We start from the raw sequence: 22,760 nt of genomic DNA, 5'->3' as shown, positions 1-22,760 counted from the left end.
AAAACAATTTTTATCATTTTTTGTTCTTCTATATCTTCTACAACAAATAGGTATTGCTTATTTGCTTGGTTCTGCAGATGTTAGGGGAAATCCAGTATCATGCAGCTTACAGAAAAGAGAAAACAAGTATTAAGAACTTACGATAAGCAACTTATTACAAAGGCTAGGTTTTGTAGTTGGTATGCTGTGAGATCTGACTAGCAGGCATGACCAAAAAAAATCATGACTTTACCTTTATGACCCCTCCTAGTTTAGCATCAGCTACTGCCAGTGGTTCATGGGCTTCTTTTACTATTTTCTTCAGAACTTTCTTCAGCTGCTTATTGATTTTGCCCTCCATCAGAGCTGTGAATGCTTTTCAGGAAAAAGAAAAACAAAAGCATTAACTCTCAAATTTTTAACTTTGAGACCTTGTCCTATTTGACATTTAAAAAAATAAAATAGGCCTTTCAAAGGGCTTGAATTTAATGTTACTTCTGAAATGAAATAATATATGTTTTATAAGTTACAAGTTTCACAATTTCATTTGATCTTCCCACCCTCATTTTTGCTACAGAGTCAGGGGTAAAATCAGGTACAGAGTTTCTTTCCCTCTCACAAGAATCTTCTCATGAACTCAAGAGAGAATCATGAAATCTTAGAAACAATCTTTTTGGGAAGACAAAATAGATTCACTTTCCTTTGTCATTTCAAATAGACTGTCCTGAAGTACCCTAAAATCACATCAAACCTAGTAAAAATGAGTGTAATCATTTTGAAAGTTCTGCCACAACATAAGCGTGTTTGAGTGAAAGCCTTACCTTTGCTTGTATCTCTGCTTGTACACCTCCAGCAATGTAAAACTTAGTAGCAAAGGCTACCTATTCTATTTTGAGACCCCTGGTATTTCTGGGAAGTTCTAAATCAGCTACTTTATGATACTCATCCCTCCTTAGACCTTTATTCCCATTTTTTGGACCCACATGAACTAATACCTCTTCTGATATTTATCTGACATTTGACTGAGGTAAAAGCATGCTTGGGTTACCCAGGCATGGTGGCATGTACCACCAGCCTGGCCAACATGGCGAAACCCTGTCTCTACTAAAAATACAAATATTAGCTGGGTGTGGTGGCACATGCCTGTAGTCCAGCCACTGGGGAGGCTGAGCTGGGAGAATCACCTGAGCCCAGGGAGCTCGAGGCTACAGTGAGTCATGATCATGCCACTCTACTCCAGCAGCCCAATGACAGGAGCGAGACTCTGTCTCAAAAAAACAAAAACAAAAACAAAAAACATAGAAAGTATGTTTGGGCCGGGCACGGTGGCTCAAGTCTGTAATTCCAGCACTTTGTGAGGCTGACGCTGGCAGATCACCTAAGGTCAGGAGCTTGAGAGGCCAGCCTGGCTAACATGACGAAACCTTCTCTTCACTAAAAATACAAAAATTAGCTGGCCCTGGTGGCTCATGCCTATAATCCTAGTTACTTGGGAGGCTGAGGTAGAAGAATCACTTGAACCTAGGAGGTGGAGGTTGCAGTGATATCGTGACATTGCACTCCAGCCTGGGAGACAAGAGCAAACTCCATCTCAAAAAAAAAAAAAAAAAAAAAAAAAAAAAAAAAAAAAGAAGAAGAAGAAAAAAAAGCAAAATGCTTGGAAGGAAGGAAGTCAACAATTTCCAAGGTCAGGCAATTTGCACTTAATAAGTAAGGTCTTGCTCTTCCCTCCAGATCGTATATCCATTTGAATTACGATCAAAAGGATAATCCCAGCACTTTGGGAGGCTAAGGTGAGCAGATCACGAGGTCAGGAGATGAGACCATCCTAGGTAACATGGTGAAACCCCGTCTCTACTACTAAAAATATAAAAATTAGGTGGGCATGGTGGCGTGCACCTGTAATCCCAGCTACGTGGGAGGCAGAGATTGCAGTGAGCTGGGATTGCGCCACTGCACTCCAGGTGAGGATCAGTCTCAAAAAACAAAAAAAGACTTGCAAGTTGAAAACACAATCAAAAATAAAAATAAACCATTTCATGCAAATAGCATACATGAATGTCTGAAACCAATACAACTTCAATGTCATACCCCAACAGACCCAATTTCTTTTTTTTTTTTTTAAGACGGAGTCTCGCTCCGCCGCCCAGGCTGGAGTACAGTGGTGCGATCTCAGCTCACTGCAAACTCTGCCTCCCGGGTTCATGCCATTCTGCCTCAACCTCCCGAGTAGCTGGAACTACAGGCACCCACCACCACGCCTGGCTACTTTTTTGTATTTTTTTTTTTTTTTTTTAGTAGAGACGGGGTTTCACTGTTAGCCAGGATGGTCTTGATCTCCTGACCTCAGGATCCACCCACCTTGGCCTCCCAAAGTGCTGGGATTATAGGAGTGAGCCACCGCACCCGGCCCAGCCCCTATTTCTTCATTAAAAAAAAAAAACTGATGGCCAGGAACACTTGCTCGTGCTTGTAATCCCAGCACTTTGGGAGGCCAAGGCAGGTGGATCACCTGAGGTCAGGAGTTTGAGACCAGCCTGGCCAACAGGCAAAACCCCGTCTCTACTAAAAAATATAAAAATTAGCTGGACATGGTGGCACCACCTGTAATCCCTGCTACTTAGGAGGCTGAACCCAGCCTCCTGGGAGAATTGCTTGATCTTAGGAGGTGGAGACTGCAGTAAGCCAAGATCGTGCTACTGCACTCCAGCCTAGGTGACATAAAGAACAAGACTCCGTCTCCAAAAAAAAAAAAAAATTGAGGGGGTCTCACTATACTGCCCAGGCTGATCGCAAATTCCTGCCCATCTTAGCTCCTCAAAGTGTTGGGATTACAGGCGTTAGCCACTGCACCTGGTCTCATCAAACTCTAAGGCTATGAGGTTTAAAATGTACACTGTGACATTAACAGTCATTTAGTTGTAGTTCTGTCATGTCAAAACTGCCTCATAACAGGCAGTGAGAAGTGAATTCTCAAAAAAGGATTCTGCTCTCTTAATTAGCTGATGTTCATTTAACTTTCTGGTGAAAACAGATAGGAAAAGGCACTGTAAATGTTTCTATGACAGCACTCCTGACAAAATTCACTATTTTCAATCATTTTCCCCAAAGTATTTCTTTATAAACCTTACATAGGAATTTGACAGTACAGAACAGTCTCTGCCCTCATGGAGCTTAGACTGGGAGGGGAGGGGAGAGTCTGACTTTAAATTCTCAACTACTATGGCATTTTGTCTATTTACTGTATATTACTTTATTTTACGTTATTTTTCAGACGGAGTCTCACTCTGCTGCCCAGGCTAGAGGGCAGTGGTGCAATCTCGGCTCACTGCTACCTCCGCCTCCCAGGTTCAAGTGATTCTCCTGCCTCAGCCTCCCGAGTAGCTGAGACTATAGGTGTCTGCCACCACACCTAGCTAATTTTTGTAATTTTAGTAGAGACGAGGTTTCACCATGTTGGCCAGGCTGATCTCGAACTCCTGACCTCAGGTGATCCACCTGTCTCGGCCTCCCAAAGTGCTGGGATTACAGGCGTGAGCCACTGTGCCAAGCCTTATTGTACGTTACTTTAAATAATACAAAGAAGGCTGGGCGCGGTGGCTCAAGCCTGTAATCCCAGCACTTTGGGAGGCCGAAACGGGCGGATCACGAGGTCAGGAGATCGAGACCATCCTGGCTAACACGGTGAAACCCCGTCTCTACTAAAAAATACAAAAAACTAGCCGGGCGAGGTGGCGGGCGCCTGTAGTCCCAGCTACTCGGGAGGCTGAGGCAGGAGAATGGCGTGAACCCGGGAGGCGGAGCTTGCAGTGAGCTGAGATCCAGCCACTGCACTCCAGCCTGGGTGGCAGAGCGAGACTCCATCTCAAAAAAAAAAAAAAAAACAAAGAAGCTAGGTAAAGGAATCTGGAAATACTGCTCAAATTTCAAGTTTTATCATCTGTAACACAGAGATGATGGTTATCTTCCTCACAGGATTCAAGAATTAAATAACAATTATGAAATCATAAACATAAATGTGACAATCAGTATGTGCTCAATATATTAGGTATTAATAGTAAACACCTGCTTGTTTGGGCAAAAGCTTGGTTTGTCCATTTAATACAGTTTAATAAGGACTGGCCAGAAATATCCCAAGCAGATTAAAGATCACATGCAAAAAAGAATTCAGAAGAGACTACTTGAGATCAGGACTGCAGCACACTACATCTCCACTAGGAACTGTTCATATCCCAGTCTATGTCAACATCACCCCCTAGAGTTGGAATACAGGTAACACAATCTTGCTTGGAATTTTACCAAATTTTCACCCATACTTTTTTAACAAATTTTTACCCATACTTTTAAAAAATTCTCCCAGTTAATATTACCACAGTTGTTCTTTATGGCTGTATATAACTCTAATTACTGAAGGGTTGATGAAGCAGCCGGAGAACTATGTTTATAAAACAGGGCCAGGCGCGGTGGCTCAAGCCTGTAATCCTAGCACTTTGGGAGGCCGAGACGGGCGGATCACGAGGTCAGGAGATCGAGACCATCCTGGCTAACACAGTGAAACCCTGTCTCTACTAAAAAATACAAAAAACTAGCCAGGCAAGGTGGTGGGTGCCTGTAGTCCCAGCTACTCGGGAGGCTGAGGCAGGAGAATGGCATAAACCCGGGAGGCAGAGCTTGCCGTGAGCTGAGATCCGGCCACTGCACTCCAGCCTGGGTGACAGAGCGAGACTCCGTCTCAAGAAAAAAACAAAACAAAACAAAACAAAAAAACAAAGAAACTGGCCCTATGGGTCTTCCTTCAGTCTACCCTCTGCCAAGGTTAGGGTGGTCTGTTACATTCCAGAATGTTTAGTTGGATTCCCAATTTTCGAACAAAAACGGTACCTTTCTCCTGTGGTTATTTAACACAATTTTTTGCATCTGTCATATTCTTGCCCAGCTTTAAGCCATATTCTTTCTCATAGTCCTTCATTTTCAAACTACACCGCCAAACAGTTGGTTGATTTGTGATAGAGAATTTAGGCAGTTGAAAATTCAATGATTTGGGCTTTATATCTGCTCTTCCTGTTTTATCCAACACTTAAAAAACCAAAACTGTAAGACCTACCGCAGTCAATTATAGTAAATAAACCCTATCACTCTGTTGTCCCATGATGAAATCTAGTTGAAGAGTATGATTCATCCATTCTTCTAAATCTTTTAAAAATAACACCTCTGTCAGTTTCTGGATGAATCTGAATATTGATATGCTTTTTTTGAACTAAAAATCTATAAGCCAAGAAGAGCTTTTTAAATTATTTTTTCAACTGTGAATCCTGGCTGCTCTCAAGATTACAACTCTACCCTTGGATTAAAATGAGGAGAGAGCTGTGTACTTGACCACATTACCTTGGTCCCTTGTAGAACACCTTTTACTGAATTGTGCTTCAGCATTATGTTGCTGGTTTCCACAGGGAGATCAACTTAACCACTTCTCACCTCTCCTCACACATGGGGAAAACCAGCCCTATGGTGAAAAAAGCTAACTCAATGTTGTCTCAGTGGTAGTGACGAATGAGTCAGATCACTTAAATTCAGTTCCAGTAAGAATGCATCATTGACAACATTGAATAAGGTTAACACAGGCAACTGAAGCAAACAACCTTTTAACAAGAAAAGCAAGTGGCTAAGACTTAATTTTTTCAAAAAAGCAAGCTTCTAGTTTTTTACTTTACCTGCTAATGCTTCTGCTGTATCCTGAAATTTCTCAAAATGTTTTAGCTTTACTCTAGAATTAAAAAAAAAGAGAAGAAACATGTTATTGGGGGTGGGGGACAGTGCATTGATTCAAAAGCCACATAACTTGGAAAGAAGTGCTTGACTGTTTCCAAAGCACACACCAATAAAACATGCCTATCATTGTGTGTCAGGGTGTGAAGTTAGATATTCTTCATAAAATTACTAGTTTTTCTAAATGTTTGACTAGTAATGCTTGGATTATTAAAAGAAAGTTGTAGGCTTTGAAGGAAACTTTGGCCAACTGTAAAGATGTTGAAGCTTTAATACCAACTCCCGTTGCATAAAGCCATACAGAGATAACTTTATTATACAGCATAGAACTGATTCAAGAAAAAGTATGTGGGTCCCTTTTAAGAATCTCATGATATTCATTTGTCTATCCTGTACAAATGCCATTTAAAAAATAACTTATTGTCAGATCTCATTCTTGTTACATCCTACCCTTTATGTTTTTGAGACAGGGTCTCCCTTCACTCTGTCACCCAGGCTGGAATACAATGGTGCAATCACAGCTCACCACAGCCCTGACTTCCCGGGCTCAAAGGATCTTCCAGCCCCAGTCTCCCAAGTAGCTAGGACTATAGTGTGCACCACCACGCACGGTTTATTTTTGTTTTTGGTAGAAATCCCTATGTTGCCCAGGCTGGTCTGGAACTCCTGGGCTCAACTGATTCGCCTGCCTTGGCCTCCCAAAATGCTGGGATTATAGGCGTGAGCCATCACGCCCGGCCTCAGGGTAGTATTTTATGCAGAAAGAAACATATAGTTGATTCATTGTTGTCTCAGTGGTAGTGACGAATATTGAGTCAGATCACTTAGATTCAGTTCCAACTAGAATACATCATTGACAACAACGAATCAAATTAACCCAACAAAGCATATAACCCTTTAAGAAGGAAAACTAGTCTTCTATTTGCCTAAAACACAGTATCATCTTTTTTTTTCTGAGACAGGGTCTCACTCTGCCACCCAGACTGGAGTACAGTGGTGCAATTTTGGCTCACTACAACTTCCACCTCCCAGGCTCAAGGGATTTTCCTGCCTCAGCTTCCTCCAAGTAGCTGGGATTACAGGCATGCGCCACCACGCCTGGCTAATTTTGTATTTTTAGGAGAGATGGGGTTTCACCATGTTGGCCAGGCTGGTCTCGAGCTCCTGACCTCAAATGATCCACCCACCTTGGCCTCCCAAAGTACTACGATTACAGATGTGAGCCACCGCGCCCAGAAACAGTGTCATCTTAAGCAAAGTTTTCTTACCTGATAAGGGAACATGCTAGTGTGGTCCCTTAAATACACATAAAAATACGAAGATTTAGGCCGGATGCGGTGGCTCATGCCTGTAATCCCAGCACTTTGGGAGACCAAGGCTGGTGGATCACCTGAGGTCAGGAGTTTGAGACCCGCCTGACCAACATGGCAAAACTCTGTCTCTACTAAAAACACAAAATTAGCTGGGCGTAGTGGTGAGCACTTGTAATCCCAACTACCTGGGGGGCTGAGGCAGAAGAATAGCTTGAACCCAGGGGGCAGAGGTTGCAGTGAGCAGAGATCGCGCCACTGCACTCCAGCCTGGGAGACAGTGCAAGACTCTGTCTCAAAAAACAAACAAACAAACAAAAAACAAAGATTTAAGATCTACACTAAGAATGAATCTTCCATGAAATTGTGGTGAAGGAAAAAGTTCATGTTAGTTTTGCTGTTGCACCTCAAAAAGCAGGTTACAACCCCTGTGTGTGGTAACTGTTAAGATAAAAAAGGTATTACATTTGTGTATGGAAGACATGAAGACAAATGTGTTCCTGACAGCAATCACATTTGGTACTATCCGAGGTTTAAAGTACCCATTGGGTCTTCTGGAACATAATCCCTGTGGGTAAGGGAGGGACTACTGCCTCTATATTAATTGAGATGGCCTATACTCCAAATAAAACATTTGCAATAATTAGGTTCATACCAAAATTATTCCTGAAACAGATTTCAAAACAGAAAACTACGAATGTAATATTATATAAATCAGGAAAAAAATGTAAAAAATAAAACAAGCTCTAAATGTTAACTGCTAAATTACAGATTTCAAGATTACTTACATTTTGTTTGCTTTCTCTGGAGTTTCAAATTCTTTCCATAAACTATCAACCTCTTGAAGTTTCTTCTCATTTAGAACCTATAATAAAATGTTTAGTTTTCTTTAAATGGTACAGGTTAGGCATACACAGCTGCATTCTTCAAGTACAATTTTACATGTAAAATGAGGGTGGTAGAAGCTATTTCTTTCACTAAGATAATGAACTAGTTTTCTTACCATGCATATATTTTTGGTCAAATTACTAGTTCGAATTGCCCATTTAACAGCTGAATGGAATTCAGATCTAGTCCAGTCAGATGTAGTACAGTGGCTATTCACAGTCTAGGATCTACTTGGTCTCAAGTGATATTCCTGCCCCAGCCTTGGACTGTAGCTGGAGCTACAGGTGCTAGGGGGGTAGGGCAGGGAACCTTTCTTTCTTTTTATTTTTTTGAGCTGGAGTCTCACTCTGTAGCCCAACCTGGAGTGCAGTGGAGCAATCCTGGCTCACTGCAACCTTCACCTTCTGGGTTCATGAGATTCTAGGGCCTCAGCCTCCTGAGTAGCTGGGATTATAGCCGTAAACCACTGCACCTGTACTGCACCTGGTTGAGAACTTTTCTTTTAAAAGAGCCATTAATCCCTTTACAATAAAGTACTATAATAATTAAAAACTTTTATTTGTGCCAGGTGCAGTGGCTCACACCTGTAACTCCAGCACTTTGGGAGGCGGGGGCAAGCAGATCACCTGAGGTCAGGAGTCCGAGACCAGCCTGATCAACATGGAGAAACCCCATCTCTATAAAAAAAGAAAACACAAAATTCGCTGGGCGTGCTGGCACGTGCCTGTAATCCCAGCTACTTGGGAGGTTGACGGAGGGGAACTGCTTGAACCCAGAGGCGGAAGTTGCAGTGAGCCGAGATTGTGTGACCGCACTCCAGCCTGGACAACGAGAGCAAAAAACTCCATCTCAAACAAACAAACAAACAAAAAAAACCTTTTATTGCCTACTTTCAATAGATATTCATAATTTACTGCTATGATCATCCTAACATGAAAGTATTATGGATCTCTCTAAAACTATCACCAATTGTGAGACACATCTAGATGTGTGAAAATTTTTTAAATGTAGGGTAATCAACAAAATACTCATCAACATTCAGGTATATATTCTCCAAGACTTTGAATGTCTGTGCAACGCATGTTCATGCATACTTTTAGGAATCACATTAAATGTTGTTTTTTTTTTTTTTTTTTTTGAGATGGAGTCTAGCTCTGTCACCCAGACTGGAGTATAGTGGTGCAATCTTGGCTCACTGCAACCCTGCCTCCTGGGATCAAGCGATTCTCCTGCCTCAGCCTCCCAAATAGCTGGGATTACAGGCGTGCACCACAACACCCAACTAGTTTTTGTATTTTTAGTAGAGACTGTGTTTCGCCAAGTTGGCCAGGCTGGTCTTGAATTACTGACATCAGACGATCCACCTACCTCAGCTTCCCAAAGAGCTGGGATTACAGGCGTGAGCCACCACACCCAGCCCCCTCTTATTGTTCTGAAGCAAGACCTAGAATTTAATTTTACCTGTTAATATTTCAGTTTGTATCTATAAAATATAAAGACTCGTTTTAAAGCTACTATTATTGTAACAACAATGCTAAAGATTGCGATGGTAATAGTTGCATACTATTTCTACTTAGAAATGGAAATTATTCTATCTTAACTTAAAATGATAAAACTTAAAATGGATTTTTGTATACAAATATTTATAATTACCCTGGCTGAAAAGAAATGATTAAAAATTTGAGACAAATAAAAAAATGTTGAGACAAATGTAAAACAGAAAATGTAGCAATATCTCTGAGTTTCATATTTAGATTGTCTTTATTAGTAATGTTTTCTTCAAGATGTCGTTGCACAGTTGGGAACACGGTAGTTTTATTTGTTGTAGTAATGGTTTTGGCTGTCATAACATAGTCTTTGAAAACCTTTGTGTGCTCAGGAATTGCCCTGATTTTATTACATCTCCTTTGTTATTTTAACTTCAGTTTAAGAATGGTGATGGTATCTTTTATTTTATTTATTTACTTATTGAGACGGAGTCTCCCTCTGTCGCCCAAGCTGGAGTGCATTGGCACGATCTCAGCTCACTGCAAGCTCTGCCTCCCGGGTTCACGTCATTCTCCTGCCTCAGCCTCCTGAGTAGCTGGGACTACAGGCGCCCGCCACCACACCCGGCTAAGTTTTTGTATTTTTAGTAGAGACGGGGTTTCACCGTGTTAGCCAGGATGGTCTTGATCTCCTGACCTCGTGATCCACCCGCCTTGGCCTCCCAAAGTGCTGCGATTACAGGCGTTAGCCACCGCACCAGGCCGACAGTATGTTTTAAATATGGCAATTTTGTTACCCAAATGTTATCTTCAAATATACTTGCTTTTCAGCTAGAAAAATATGAATTTTCCTCATGAGTCATATCCCCTATTTGATACATATCCTCTTAAAAATAGTGAACTTCAGTTACGGTTAGCTGCATTCTCTGAACAATTTCAAAAAATTTTATTCAATGTTTTCAGTATAGTCATGAGGCTTGGTGAGATGTCTTTGGATTCTAAAGCTTCATGATATACAAAGGTAGAACTATTAGTGTATAAATTGTTAATACCAACTCTAGGCTTTGTCGTTTTTTACTGCTTTGTGTGACTAAGTTTTTCTAGTTTGGGTTATTTTTACCAACATATCTAATTCAACCATGTGTGATTAAATTTATACATCAGAACAAATCCCTAAAATCATCTTGTCACACTCATCTAAGTTTTATACAACTTGCAATTTTGTTTCTTTTACTGAAAATACATAAGCAGACTAGAACTGCGTGTTAATGTGTAGATGTGCTATATTATGGACTTGATAAATAATGCTTATTAGCAAGGTATAGTTTTATATTTACTAGCTGTGTTGTGTTTCCAGAGACAGGGTCTCGCTTTGTCGTCCAGGCTGGAGTGCAGCGGTGTGGTCCTGTGTCACTGCAGCCTCAAACTCCTGGCCTCAAGCGATTCTTCTGCCTCGGCCTCCCAAGTAGCTAGGACTAAAGGCGCACACTGCCACACCTAGCTATTTTTAAAATCTTTTTGTAGAGACAGGGGCTTGCTTTATTGCCCAGGCTGATCTCTGACTTCTGGACTCAAGTGATCCTCTTGCCTTGGCCTCTCAAAGTGCTGGGAGTTACAGGTAGGAACCATGGTGCCTGACCCAGCTGGTTTTTAAATAAAAATATATGCATAATATCTGTGCATACTATATTTCACCAAATAATATGCTATTCTTTTTTTTGAGACGGAGTCTTGCTCTGTCGGCTAGGCTGGAGCACAGTGGCATGATCTCGGCTTCACTACAACCTCCACTTCCCTGGTTCAAGCAATTCTCCTGCCTCAGCCTTCCGAGTAGCTGGGATTACAGGCACATGCTGCCATGCCTGGCTAATTTATTTATTTTGTATTTTAGTAGAGACAGGGTTTCACCCTGTTGCCCAGGCTGGTCTCCAACTCCTGAGGTCTGGCAATCTTCCCGCCTCGGCCTCCCAAAGTGCTGGGATTACAGGTGTGAGCCACTGCACCCGGCTTATGCTATTCTTTTACACTCCCAATTGACCTGTCATCAATTTTAAGACATCCCAATTTTAGGGATGTTAAATATGGGGGTTGTGCATTTTAGGATTAATGCTATCCTATCCAATACTTGGGCAGTTGACACAGAATATTGGTGAGGCTGTATGGAATTAATAATTTTAATCACTTTTTTTTTTTTGAGACAGTGTCTCGCCCTGTCACCCAGGCTGGAGTGCAGAGGCACAGTCTTCTCACCGCAACCTCCACCTCCCTGGTTCAAGTGATTCTCCCGCCTCAGATGGGACTACAGACGCGTGCCACCATGCCTGGCTATTTTTTGTATTTTTAGTAGAAACAGGGTTTCACTATGTTGTCCAGGCTGGTCTCAAACTCCTGATCTCATGATCTGCCCACCTCAGCCTTCCAAAGTATTGGGATTACAGGTATGAGCCACCATACACAGCCTCCTAATTTTCACTTTTAATTGATTGCTTGAGACTTTGTGTGGTTTTCATTTTTTTTTTTTTTTTTTTTTTGAGATGAGGTCTCACTCTATTGCCCAGGCTAAAGTGCAGAGGCCCAATCACGGCTCACTGCAGCCATGACCTCCCTCCCACCTCAGCCTCCTGCAGTAGCTGAGACTACAGGCAAGCACCACTGTGCCCAGCTAATTTTCTTCCTGCTATGTTGCCCAGGCTGGTCTGCAACTCCTGGGCTCAAACAATCCTCTTGCCTCACCTCCCAAAGTGTTAGGGCGACAGGCATGAGCCACTGCACCCAACCTCTATATTTTGTGTAAATACGTGATGCTAACTTTTACTTCCCCATACAATATGAGCAAGTAATGTTTTATGAAATTTGTTTGAATACAAGATAAAACTGATAATTAGTTTAAAATGTGCACGGCTCAAAAAGAAACAAATCCATACACGCAACAAGAGTGAAAAAGCTCTTGGGTTAGCTTCAGAAGCACTACGCTAAGTGAAAAAAGCCAAACATAAAAGACTAAAATACAGGCCGGGCGCGGTGGCTCAAGCCTGTAATCCCAGCACTTTGGGAGGCCGAGACGGGCGGATCACGAGGTCAGGAGATCGAGACCATCCTGGCTAATACGGTGAAACCCCGTCTCTACTAAAAAATACAAAAAACTAGCCGGCTGACGAGGCGGGCGCCTGTAGTCCCAGCTACTCGGGAGGCTGAGACAGGAGAATGGCGTGAACCCGGGAGGCGGAGCTTGCAGTGAGCTGAGAGCCGGCCACTGCACTCTAGCCTGGGCGGCAGAGCAAGACTCCGTCTCAAAAAAAAAAAAAAAAAAAAAAAAAAAAAAAAAAAAAGACTAAAATACTACTCCATTTACATGAAACTTCTAGAAAAAATTATGCAAAGAAAGCTGATCAGTGGTTGTCTAGAGCAGGACTAACTTGAAAATGGGCATAACTTTATACAACAAAGTGTACTATAAAACTGGATTGCAACTAAAACCTACAGGCGAGTTATACAGTATGTAAAGTACCCCCAATAAATTTACAAAAAATACATTGCTCAGCGCCTAGGTTTTATACAGGCATTTGGTATATACATCAAAAATCTTTCTCCAAACCTTGAGAAAACGAAGTGACACAAAATGCTATGCTACACAGCTACACTGTACAATATAACCATTAAAATTCAAATAAGTTAAAATTCACTTCCTCAGTCCTATCACTTATATCTCATGTGAAATAGTTATACGTACTAATGGCTACCACACGAAGAGCAGCTGAAGGAAATCTGGTATGAGCAAGACTAAAATCTTATGCTGTGTGCCACGTGACACAAGGACACAGGAGTACTTTTTTTTTTTTTTTTTGAGACAGAGTCTTGCCTTGTTGCCCAGGCTGCAGTACAGTGGTGCCACCTCAGCTCACTGCAACCTCTGTCTCCCAGGTTCAACCGATTCTCCTGCCTCAGCCTTCCGAGTAGCTGGGATTACAGGTGTGAGCCACTGCCCTCGGCCACAGGTTGAATTTTTATAATATCCTAGAATTAATCACAAAAGTTGCTTTACATAATGTCTTTATATTAATACATATACACATATATAACCCTGTTAATGAACAATAAATTTTTGAAGTGTTTTCCTTTCGAATCGCCCTAAATACGGAAGTGGGCAGAACACTGTACCTCATGCCTGTAATCCCAGCACCTTGAGGCCACAAGTTTGAGACCAGCCTAAGCAACACAGGGAGACTCTGTCTCTAAAAAAAAAAAAAAATTTTAGGCGGACCATTGATAAGCCAATACCTTCCTACCACGGGAGACCACCAGTGCACTGTGCACAGTTGCTCCTCTTAACATCCGGTTCAGGGCAGCATATTGTATCAATTAACGGTGAAATTCGTCGACAGACACTGACAGACCACATTGGCTAAGAGAATTTGGAGCTATGCAGAACTCTACATGAGATTTTAGATAAGAGTCCAAAAAGCTGGAGAAAAGTAAAATTGACATGTTTCGTAGCTCTAAAGGGGACTAAGGAACTTTACAATCCTTAAAACTACTAACACTGCAATTACAGATAACTCCAATTAAGGTAAAAACAAGCAAAACTGCCTTTTCGGTTTTAATGATTTTATTGGTTTTCTTAAAAATAAGTATTTGACGTATCAAATGCAAACTGCGTATTTTCAAATGTCAGAAGTGAAACATGGAGAACTCCGCATCCATTCAGACCTTCTGCATCCACACCACAAATGGTTTTTTTTGGTTCACAGCTAAAATTGTATTGCATTTATTTTTATCTAGCGTTTTTTGCTTTCTACTAACACATATATATGTAGAATATACATAAAACTTTATTTTTCATTGCTATATTCGCAGAGCTCAGAAGAGTGCACGGCACAAGAAAAGGCACTCATTCTTACTGACATCTCACAGCATCTTGCGATACGAATGTCTTACCGTTCAACCATTTCAGTGCTGACGAACTTGTCAAACTCTCCCCATGAAAACAACCAAATCTCAAATTGACATCACCAGCCCAGATTGTTTCCCCTAAGCTTCAAATTTGAAATACTGAACTGCCCGATCTACACAACTGTATTATCAGGTCTAATAGACATTGCAAGCTTTGCCCAGCCCAAACCGGAAATCTTTAGTCCTTCCCCCGCAAGAAACTTTCTTAACATCTTATTTAAACCAAAACTCCACATTCAATCTATCAGCCAATCCTTTCTGTTCTACCTTCAAAATTTCTATCGATATTTGTTTATCTCCATACCAGGCAATTTCATCTTGTCTAAATGAATGCAAAAGTATTCTTGCTGCCTTTCTTACCTCCTCGAGTCTAATCTCCACATAGCAGAGTAACTGTATTAAGACAAATTAGCAGGTCATTCCTTTGCTTAAATCCTTTCGATTGGCAGAGCACGGTGGCTCACGCCTGTAACCCCAGCACTTTGGGAGGCCGAGGCAGTTGGATCACTTGAGGTCAGGAGTTCAAGACCAGCCTGGCCAACATGGTGAAACCCCGTCTCTACTAAAAGACCAACAGACAAACAAACAAACAAACAAACAAACAAAGCAACTAGCCAGGCGTGGTGGTGGATGCCTGTAATCCCAGCTACTCGGGAAGCTAAGGCAGGAGAATCGCTTGAACCCGGGAGACGGAGGTTGCTGTGAGCCACGATTGCGCCACTGCACTCCAGCATGGGCTACAAGAGCGAAACTCCATCTCAAAAAAAAAAAAAAAAAAAACTTTCGATCATTCCTCAAAACATCTATAAGAAAATCCGAATTCCCTATAACTATACTGTTAAATTCTAACACGCCGCTGCCCACCTCTTCAACCCGAGGAAATAAAATCCTTTAACGCAGAACGGGTCTCCCCAAACGGCGGGGCCACGTGTTACCCGTAACAGGGCTCTCAGGTGTAAAGCCCTTCTCCCTCCTCCCAGAGCCCGGGCCATAACAGGCACCCACGCTACCCTGAGTAGTTCTGTGCTTAAGTCTTTCCCTCTCCCCGTCTGTCCAGCACCCGCCTTCCTCCTTTAACGGCTCGCTCTTCCACCTACCTTAAAGATGGCGTAGCCCACAGACGTTTCAAATAGCACCAACATGGTGAGGCCGGGTCAGGGCGCCGCACGGCCCGCCACGAGCTGTGGACTCAGTTCAAAAACACCGACTACGCGGCCCCAAAATGTCCCCTAAGCCGCGGCGGGCAAAGCACAAACGTGCTAGCCGTCCCGCAGAGAATCAGAACACGTTCCCTAAGCCCTCCACGCTGTACTAGGACCAGGACGCAAGAACGCGCTTCTCCTTCTCTAAGGATTCTGGGATAGCGACGTCACTTCCGACAGAAGACTGCCGCAGAGACTGCCGTCACTTCCAGAATGTTCCCGCCACACTGGGCTGGGACGGGAGGGGAAAGTTTGTATCGTGGGATCTAAGGACTGAACGGAGCCTTTGCGCCTTTTTTTCTTTTTTCTTTTCTTTTTGAGACGGAGCCTCGCTGTGTTGCCCGGGCTGGAGTGCAGTGGTGTGATCTCGGCTTACTGCACCCTCCGCCTCCCGGGTTCAAGCAATTTTCCTGCCTCAGCCTCCCGAGTAGCTGCGACTAGAGTCACGCACCACCATGCCCAGCTAATTTTTGTATTTTTAGTAGAGACAGGGTTTCAGCATGTTCGCCAAAATAGTCTCGACCTGTTGACCTCGTAATACGCCCCACCTCGGCCTTCCAAAGTGCTGGAATTACAGGTGTGACCCAACGCGCCCAGCCTTTTTTTTTTCTTTTGAGACAGTCTTGCTGTCGCCCAAGCTGGAGTGCAGTGCCACCATCACGACTCACTGCAACCTCCAACTCCCAGGCTCAAGCGATCCTCTCACCTCAGCCTCTCGAGCAGCTGGGACTACAGGCCTGTGCCACCACACCCAGCTAATTTTTTGTAGAGACAGGGTTTTGCCATGTTGCCCAGGTTGGTCTCGGACTCCTGACCTCAAGGGATCCTCCCACCTCAGCCTCCCAAAGTGCTGGGTTGCAGGCGTGAGACCCCCCTAGAGATTTAAAGGGGAAAATTTTCACATTATTATTTTGTTAACCCTCTATGAATTATATGTTTACTTTGAGAGAAGCGTGGAGGTGTCTCGGTGCCTGTCTGTCTCGGGCATCTAGAATTTGAAATGCCAGCTACTGCCCTTAGACTTTATCTCCTTTCAAGCCCTGCCTTGAGGCGAAGGCCTCAGAATGACACCATTACTGTCACTATATTTGTGAGTATTTGTGAGCATTCCTGGCCGTTCTGTCTGGCCAAATTATTAGCAGTTTTCTCTCAATGTTCTCCCATGTTTGCTGCATTTGTTAAAATGACCCAAGGGTGTGAATTTAGACTTTTTTCTTGGTTTTTTTTTTGAGATGGGAGTTTCACTCTTGTTGCCCAGGCTGGAGTGCGATGGCACGATCTTGCTTCATTGCAACCTCCGCCTCCCGGGTTCAAGTGATTCTCCTGCCTCAGCCTCCTGAGTAGTTGGAATTACAGGTATGAGCCACCTTGCCTGGCTAATTTTGTATTTTTAGTAGAGAGAGGGTTTCTCCAGGTTAGTCAGGCTGGTCTCGAACTCCCGACCTCAGATGATCCGCCCGCCTCGGCCTCCTGAAGTGCTGGGATTACGGGCATGAGCCACCCTGCGCGGCTAAATTAAGACTGTCTTCTTGGCATAGTGTTACTTGCTTTTCTGGAGGCTTTTCAGTCTCAGGGACTGGGATTAAATACCCCAGTTATTTCACAAGTCTGTCTTCCAACAGGAGTAAAATGTCCTCACTCACTTCCCAGGCCCTATATGCAGATTGCTCCTAATCATTAAATTGCAACCTGCTTGGAGAATTGCTTGAACCCAGGAGGTGAAGGGTGCAGTGAGCCGAGGTGGCACCACTGCACTCCAGCCTAGGTGACACAGCCAGAGTCCGTCTACAAAAACAAAAAGTTGCAACCTGCTCAAGATTGTGGAACATTAAATAGGTAGCAACTCTGCAACCTGAGATCAAGAGGAAAGAAAATCCTGGGTTGAATAACAGAAAGTCACAGGACAGAAAAATCTAGGGTGAATTTTTTTTTTTTTTTTTTGGAGACGGATTCTCACTCTGTCGCTCAGGCTGGAGCGCGGTGTCACGATCTCAGCTCACTGAAGCCTCTGTCTCTTGGGCTCAAGCGATTCTCCTGCTTCAGCCTCCCCAGTAGCAGGGATTACAGGCACTCGCCACTGTGCCCGGCTAATTTTTGTATTTTTAGTAGAGATGGGGTTTCCCCATGTTGACCAGGCTGGTCTTGAACTCTTGACCTCAGGTGATCCGCCTGCCTCAGCCCCCCAAAGTGCTTGCTGGGATTACAGGCATGAGCTACACGCCCGGCCTAGGGTGAATTCAAGAGCGTAATTGGCCGAGTGCATGGTTCATGCCTACTATGATCCTGCCATTGCATTCTAGCCTGGGCTACTAAGCAAGACCCTATCTCAAAAAAAAAAAAAAAAAAAAAGGCATGGTTGATTATAGTTATAGCTATAATCCAGTGTGGTCAGGGAGACAAGAGAGATGAAAATTACCTAATTGGGAGAGGGGTATGTGTGGGTGGATGAGATAGAAACACCATGTCTGTTTATAGTGTTATTTAACAGCACTGTATTTTTCTGTCTAGCCTCCTTAGCAGAAGTGACATCTGCTAGAGAATTGAGTATACTTTACATGTATTTGTGTCTGTGTAGGATATTATGTTGTGCTACTGATGGAATAGAATCTCATTAATTCTTAAAAATTTAATGAATGAATGTCTGCAGGAAGTAAAATTCTTTTCTTTACATCTAAAGCCTTAAATCCTTTTCCCAAAAAGAAATGAAACCACTTATTCAATGAGAAATCTGTTTACCATGGTATCTCCTAGAATTTGTCCTTGCACATTACCATTTACATAGTCACCTCCACATGATGCTTTAATCAGGAGTTCAGAGCTGACTCTGATTTTGAGTTTGTAACTTGGCCAAATAAAGTAATTAGAGATTTTTTCTTGCGAGGGAGAAGTAAGAGTCTTAGTACTTTGTTAAAGTACTGAGTCAAGGGGAGATAGCACAAAGAAATATGAAAAGGAGAATGTAGGAGAGTACAGATGATAGGCTTACAATTTTTTTTTTTTTTTTTTTTTTGAGACAGAGTTTCGCTCTTGTTGCCCAGGCTGGGGTGCAATGGCATGATCTCAGCTCACTGCAACCTGTCTCCCGGGTTCAAGCGATTCTCCTGTCTTAGCCTCCTGAGTAGCTGGGATTACAGACATGTGCCATCACACCCAGCTAATTTTGTATTTTTAGTAGAGATGGGGTTTCTCCATGTTGGTCAGGCTGGTCTCGAACTCCCAGCCTCAGGTGATCTGCCCCCCTTGGCCTCCCAAAGTGCTGGGATTACAGGCGTGAACAACTGCGCCCAGCCAGGGGCTTATAGTTTTACTGGTGGTTAACATGGTGAAATAACAAGGATGAGAAACATGGTTCGTGTGTCCTCTGTACACCCCACCTCCACCCCTGTTCCAACTAGAATATAAACTCTATAAAAGTCTGTTGCAAAATCTGCAAGTACTAGGCTAGTATCTGGCACATAGTAGAGATTCCATAAACATGACTAATAAGTAAGTAAATGAATAAATGGAATGAGTGAATAGTGGGATAATTTCAAGATGCTGGTAGAGCTTCCAGGGACTTTTAGAAACCTATTGAGATTAGGAAAAGATATCATTTTGCTCAGACACACACCTTCCACGTGCCTGGTAACAAGAAGGGGATGTTCTGGATGGTGAGCATTTTTTTTTTTTTTTTTTTTTTGAGATGTAGTCTCACAATGTTGCCCAGGCTGGAGTGCAATAGTGCGATCTCGGCTCACTGCAAGCTCCACCTCTCGAGTTCACGCCATTCTCCCACCTCAGCCTCCCGAGTAGCTGGGACTACAGGCGCCCGCCACCACGCCCAGCTAATTTTTTGTATTTTCAGTAGAAACAGGGTTTCACCGTGTTAGGCAGGAGGGTCTCTATCTCCTGACCTCATGATCTGCCCGCCTCAGCCTCCCAAAGTGCTGGGATTACAGGTATGAGCCACCGCGCCCGGCCTTGTGAACATCTTTTATATATTCAACAGATATTTCAGTGTCTACTCTGTGCCAGGCATTCATTTTTTTTTTTTTTTTTTTTTTTTTTTGAGACGGAGTCTTGCTCTGTCGCCCAGGCTGGAGTGCAGTGGCCAGATCTCAGCTCACTGCAAGCTCCGCCTCCCGGGTTCCCGCCATTCTCCTGCCTCAGCCTCCGGAGTAGCTGGGACTACAGGCGCCCGCCACCGCGCCCGGCTAGTTTTTTGTATTTTTTTAGAGACGGGGTTTCACCGTATTAGCCAGGATGGTCTCGATCTCCTGACCTCGTGATCCGCCCGTCTCGGCCTCCCAAAGTGCTGGGATTACAGGCTTGAGCCACCGCGCCTGGCCTCATTTTTTTTTTTTTTTTTTTTTTTTGAGGTGGAGTCTCACACTGTCACTCAGGCTGGAGTGCAATGATGGGATCTCGGCTCACTGCAACCTCCGCCTCCCAGGTTCAGGAATTCTCCTGCCTCAGCCTCTTGAGTAGCTAGGACTATACAGGCGCGCACTACCACGCCCAGCTAATTTTTGCATTTTTAGTAGAGATGGGGTTTCGCCATGTTGGTCAGGCTAGTCTCGAACTCCTGACCTTGTGATCTGCCAACTTTGGCCTCCCAAAGTGTTGGGATTACAGGCATGAGCCACTGCACCTGGCCTGTGCCAGGCATTCTTACAGGCACTAAGGACACAGCAGTGAAAGAAACATGTAAAAATCTCTATACTTATTATTAGTCTTATTTTCCTTCTCAGAGAAGTTAAGTAATGCAAGATCATGTAATCTTCCTCATAGTTTCCTTTAGGACTACCCAGAAGATGGACATGGAAATTGTTTCTATCATACAATCACTGACCTGCCATGTACAGTGCTATATTTTCTTCCTTCCTTCCTTCCTTTCCTTCCTTCCTTCCTTCCTTCCTTCCTTCCTTCCTTCCTTCCTTCCTTCCTTCCTTCCTTCCTTCCTTCCTTCCTTCCTTCCTTCCTTTCTTTCTTTCTTTCTTTTTTTCTTTTTGAGACAGTCTTGCTGTGTCATGCAATGGTGCGATCTCAGCTCACTGCAACCTCCACCTCCCGGGTTCAAGCGATTCTGCCGCCTCACCCTCCAGAATAGCTGGGATTTCAGGCACTCGCCATTATGCCTGGCTAATTTTTGTATTTTTGTAGAGACAAGGTTTCACCATGTTGGCCAGGTTGGTTTTGAACTCCTTACCTCAGGTGATCCGCCCACCTCAGCCTCCCAAAGTCCTGGGAGCTGGGATTACAGGCGGGAGCCACCGCGCCGGGTCTACAGCGCTGTATTTTCTTGCTGTGGTGTCTGCTGGTATTGCAGACCTCTACTCTGTTGACTGCTCCCACTTCGTTGAACACAGGTGCTGCCCACATGATCGCCCACCTTCTCTGTATCGCTACCTTCATGGGTTGATGTCCCTTTCCAGCCAACAAGGAATCAGCTTTTGTGCCTTCTAACTTGTTCTTTCAGAGTTATTGGCCCCTTGTGTCACATGTCTTTCTTTTTGCCAGAGTCCTTTTTTTTCCAGAGACCATGGGTGCTTGGAGAAATCAGGCTACTAAGATAATATGTTGGGAGATGGCCAGAAATAGGCTCAAACCTCTGATCATCTGTTCTAACAGCCATCCTTTTGGTTTGGTCTGGCTCATGCAACTAGATGTGTGATGGTTTTCTCTTATGACGCTATTGTCTTTTTGGGCAGTCCAGCATTTTCTGAGGACTTCTTGCCATCAAATCAGTACTAGTAGGAACCTCGATGTCTTTCCCTTACTTTACCCTGTGGGCCCTATGCAAATCAAGGATATCTGTTTCAATTGAGTTTCTATTTCAGTTTAAAAGTTTCCTGAACATGGCCGGGCACGGTGGCTCATGCCTGTGATCCCAGCACTTTGGCAGGCTGAGATGGGTGGATCACCTGAGGTGAGGAGTTCGAGACCAGCCTGACCAACATGGAGAAACCCGTCTCTACTAAAAATACAAAAATTGGCCAGGTGTGGTGGCTCACGCCTGTAATCCCAGCACTTTGAGAGGCCAAGGCAGGTGGATCGCGAGGTCAGGAGATCGAGACCATCCTGGCTAACACAATGAAACCCCGTGTCTACTAAAAATACACAAAAAATTAGCCGGGCGTGGTGGTAGGCACCTGTAGTTCCAGCTACTCGGGGGCCTGAGGCAGGAGAATGGTGTGAACAGGGGAGGCGGAGGTTGCAGTGAGCCAAGATCTTGCCACATCACTCCAACCTCAGACACAGAGCAAGACTCTGTCTCAAAAAATAAAAAAATACAAAATACAAAAATTAGCCAGGAGTGGTGGCATATGCCTGTAATCCCAGTCACTCGGGAGGCTGAGGCAGGAGAATTGCTTGAACCCAGGAGGCAGAGGTTTCAGTGAGCCGAGATCATGCCATTGATTGCACTCAAGCCTGAGCAACAAGAGTGAAACTCCGTCTCAATAAATAAATAAATAAAAATAAAAGTTTCCTGAACATTTCAGCACACATGGGAGGATCATTTGAAGCTAGGAGTTTGAAACCAGCCTGGGCAACAAAGAGAGACCTCTGTCTCCATGAAAAAAAAAAAAAAAAGGAAAAGAAAAAGTCAGGTGTGGTGGCTCATGCCTGTAATCCTAGCACTTTGGGAGGCCGAGGCAGGCAGATCACCTGAGGTCAGGAGTTCGAAACCAGCCTTGACCAACATAGTGAAACCCTGTCACTACTAAAAATACAAAAATTAGCTGGGCGTTGTGGCGTCCGCCTTAATCCCAGCTACTAGGGAGACTGAGGCAGGAGAATCCCTTGAACCCGGGAGGCGGAGGTTGCGGTGAGCTGAGATCTCGCCATTGCACTCCAGCCTGGGCAAAAACAGGGAAACTGTCTCAAAAAAAAAAAAAAAAAATTAGGTAGGCAAGGTGGCATGTGCCTGTAGTCCCAGCTATTTGAGAGGCTGACTGGGGAGGTCAAAGCTACAATGATCTATGAACGCCCCATTGCACTCCAGGCTGAGCGAAAGAGCAAGACCCCGTTTCCTGAACATTTGGACATAAAAATGTGGAGGCTAGTCTTCCCAGAAAAAATAGAGGCTGTCTGGTGAGTTGTGTGGTAAAGCTGCTCAAGAAAGTCTCATTTCTGCCTGACCAGCTAAAAAATAGTGATACCCATTCATCGGTGTCCTGTGAGCTTGGACAAAATGA

General features: G+C 43.7%; 1 protein-coding gene and 2 non-coding genes across 4 annotated transcripts in view; all 3 read right to left on the bottom strand.

Annotated features, from left to right (window-relative positions):
* NOP58 (NOP58 ribonucleoprotein) overlaps nucleotides 1-15,748 on the bottom strand; it is a 38,100-nt gene extending 22,352 nt beyond the window's left edge. Inside the window, exons 1-4 of one of the 2 annotated variants that reach the window (XM_010386894.1) lie at nucleotides 15,478-15,748; nucleotides 7,844-7,920; nucleotides 5,691-5,743; nucleotides 233-354 (exon numbers count right to left, since the gene is read on the bottom strand). In XM_010386894.1, coding sequence (XP_010385196.1) covers nucleotides 233-354; nucleotides 5,691-5,743; nucleotides 7,844-7,920; nucleotides 15,478-15,522 — 297 coding nt within the window. In that variant the 5' untranslated portion in view covers nucleotides 15,523-15,748. Of the gene's footprint in view, nucleotides 1-232; nucleotides 355-5,364; nucleotides 5,577-5,690; nucleotides 5,744-7,843; nucleotides 7,921-15,477 lie in introns of those variants that run through there. The other variant, XM_030916694.1, reaches the window with a different exon arrangement.
* Nucleotides 5,502-5,586, bottom strand: LOC115893378. Its single transcript, XR_004053390.1, has one exon. It is a non-coding gene; the product is annotated as a small nucleolar RNA SNORD70 (small nucleolar RNA).
* LOC115893377 lies at nucleotides 6,525-6,612 on the bottom strand. The gene has a single exon (XR_004053389.1). It is a non-coding gene; the product is annotated as a small nucleolar RNA SNORD70 (small nucleolar RNA).
* Nucleotides 15,749-22,760: the final 7,012 nt, after the last annotated feature.

Source organism: Rhinopithecus roxellana, chromosome 14 (assembly GCF_007565055.1).
Source record: "Rhinopithecus roxellana isolate Shanxi Qingling chromosome 14, ASM756505v1, whole genome shotgun sequence".
NCBI classification, from domain to species: domain Eukaryota; kingdom Metazoa; phylum Chordata; class Mammalia; order Primates; family Cercopithecidae; genus Rhinopithecus; species Rhinopithecus roxellana.
Note: the sequence above shows the minus strand (reverse complement) of the source record. Positions and strands in the feature narration are given on the sequence as shown.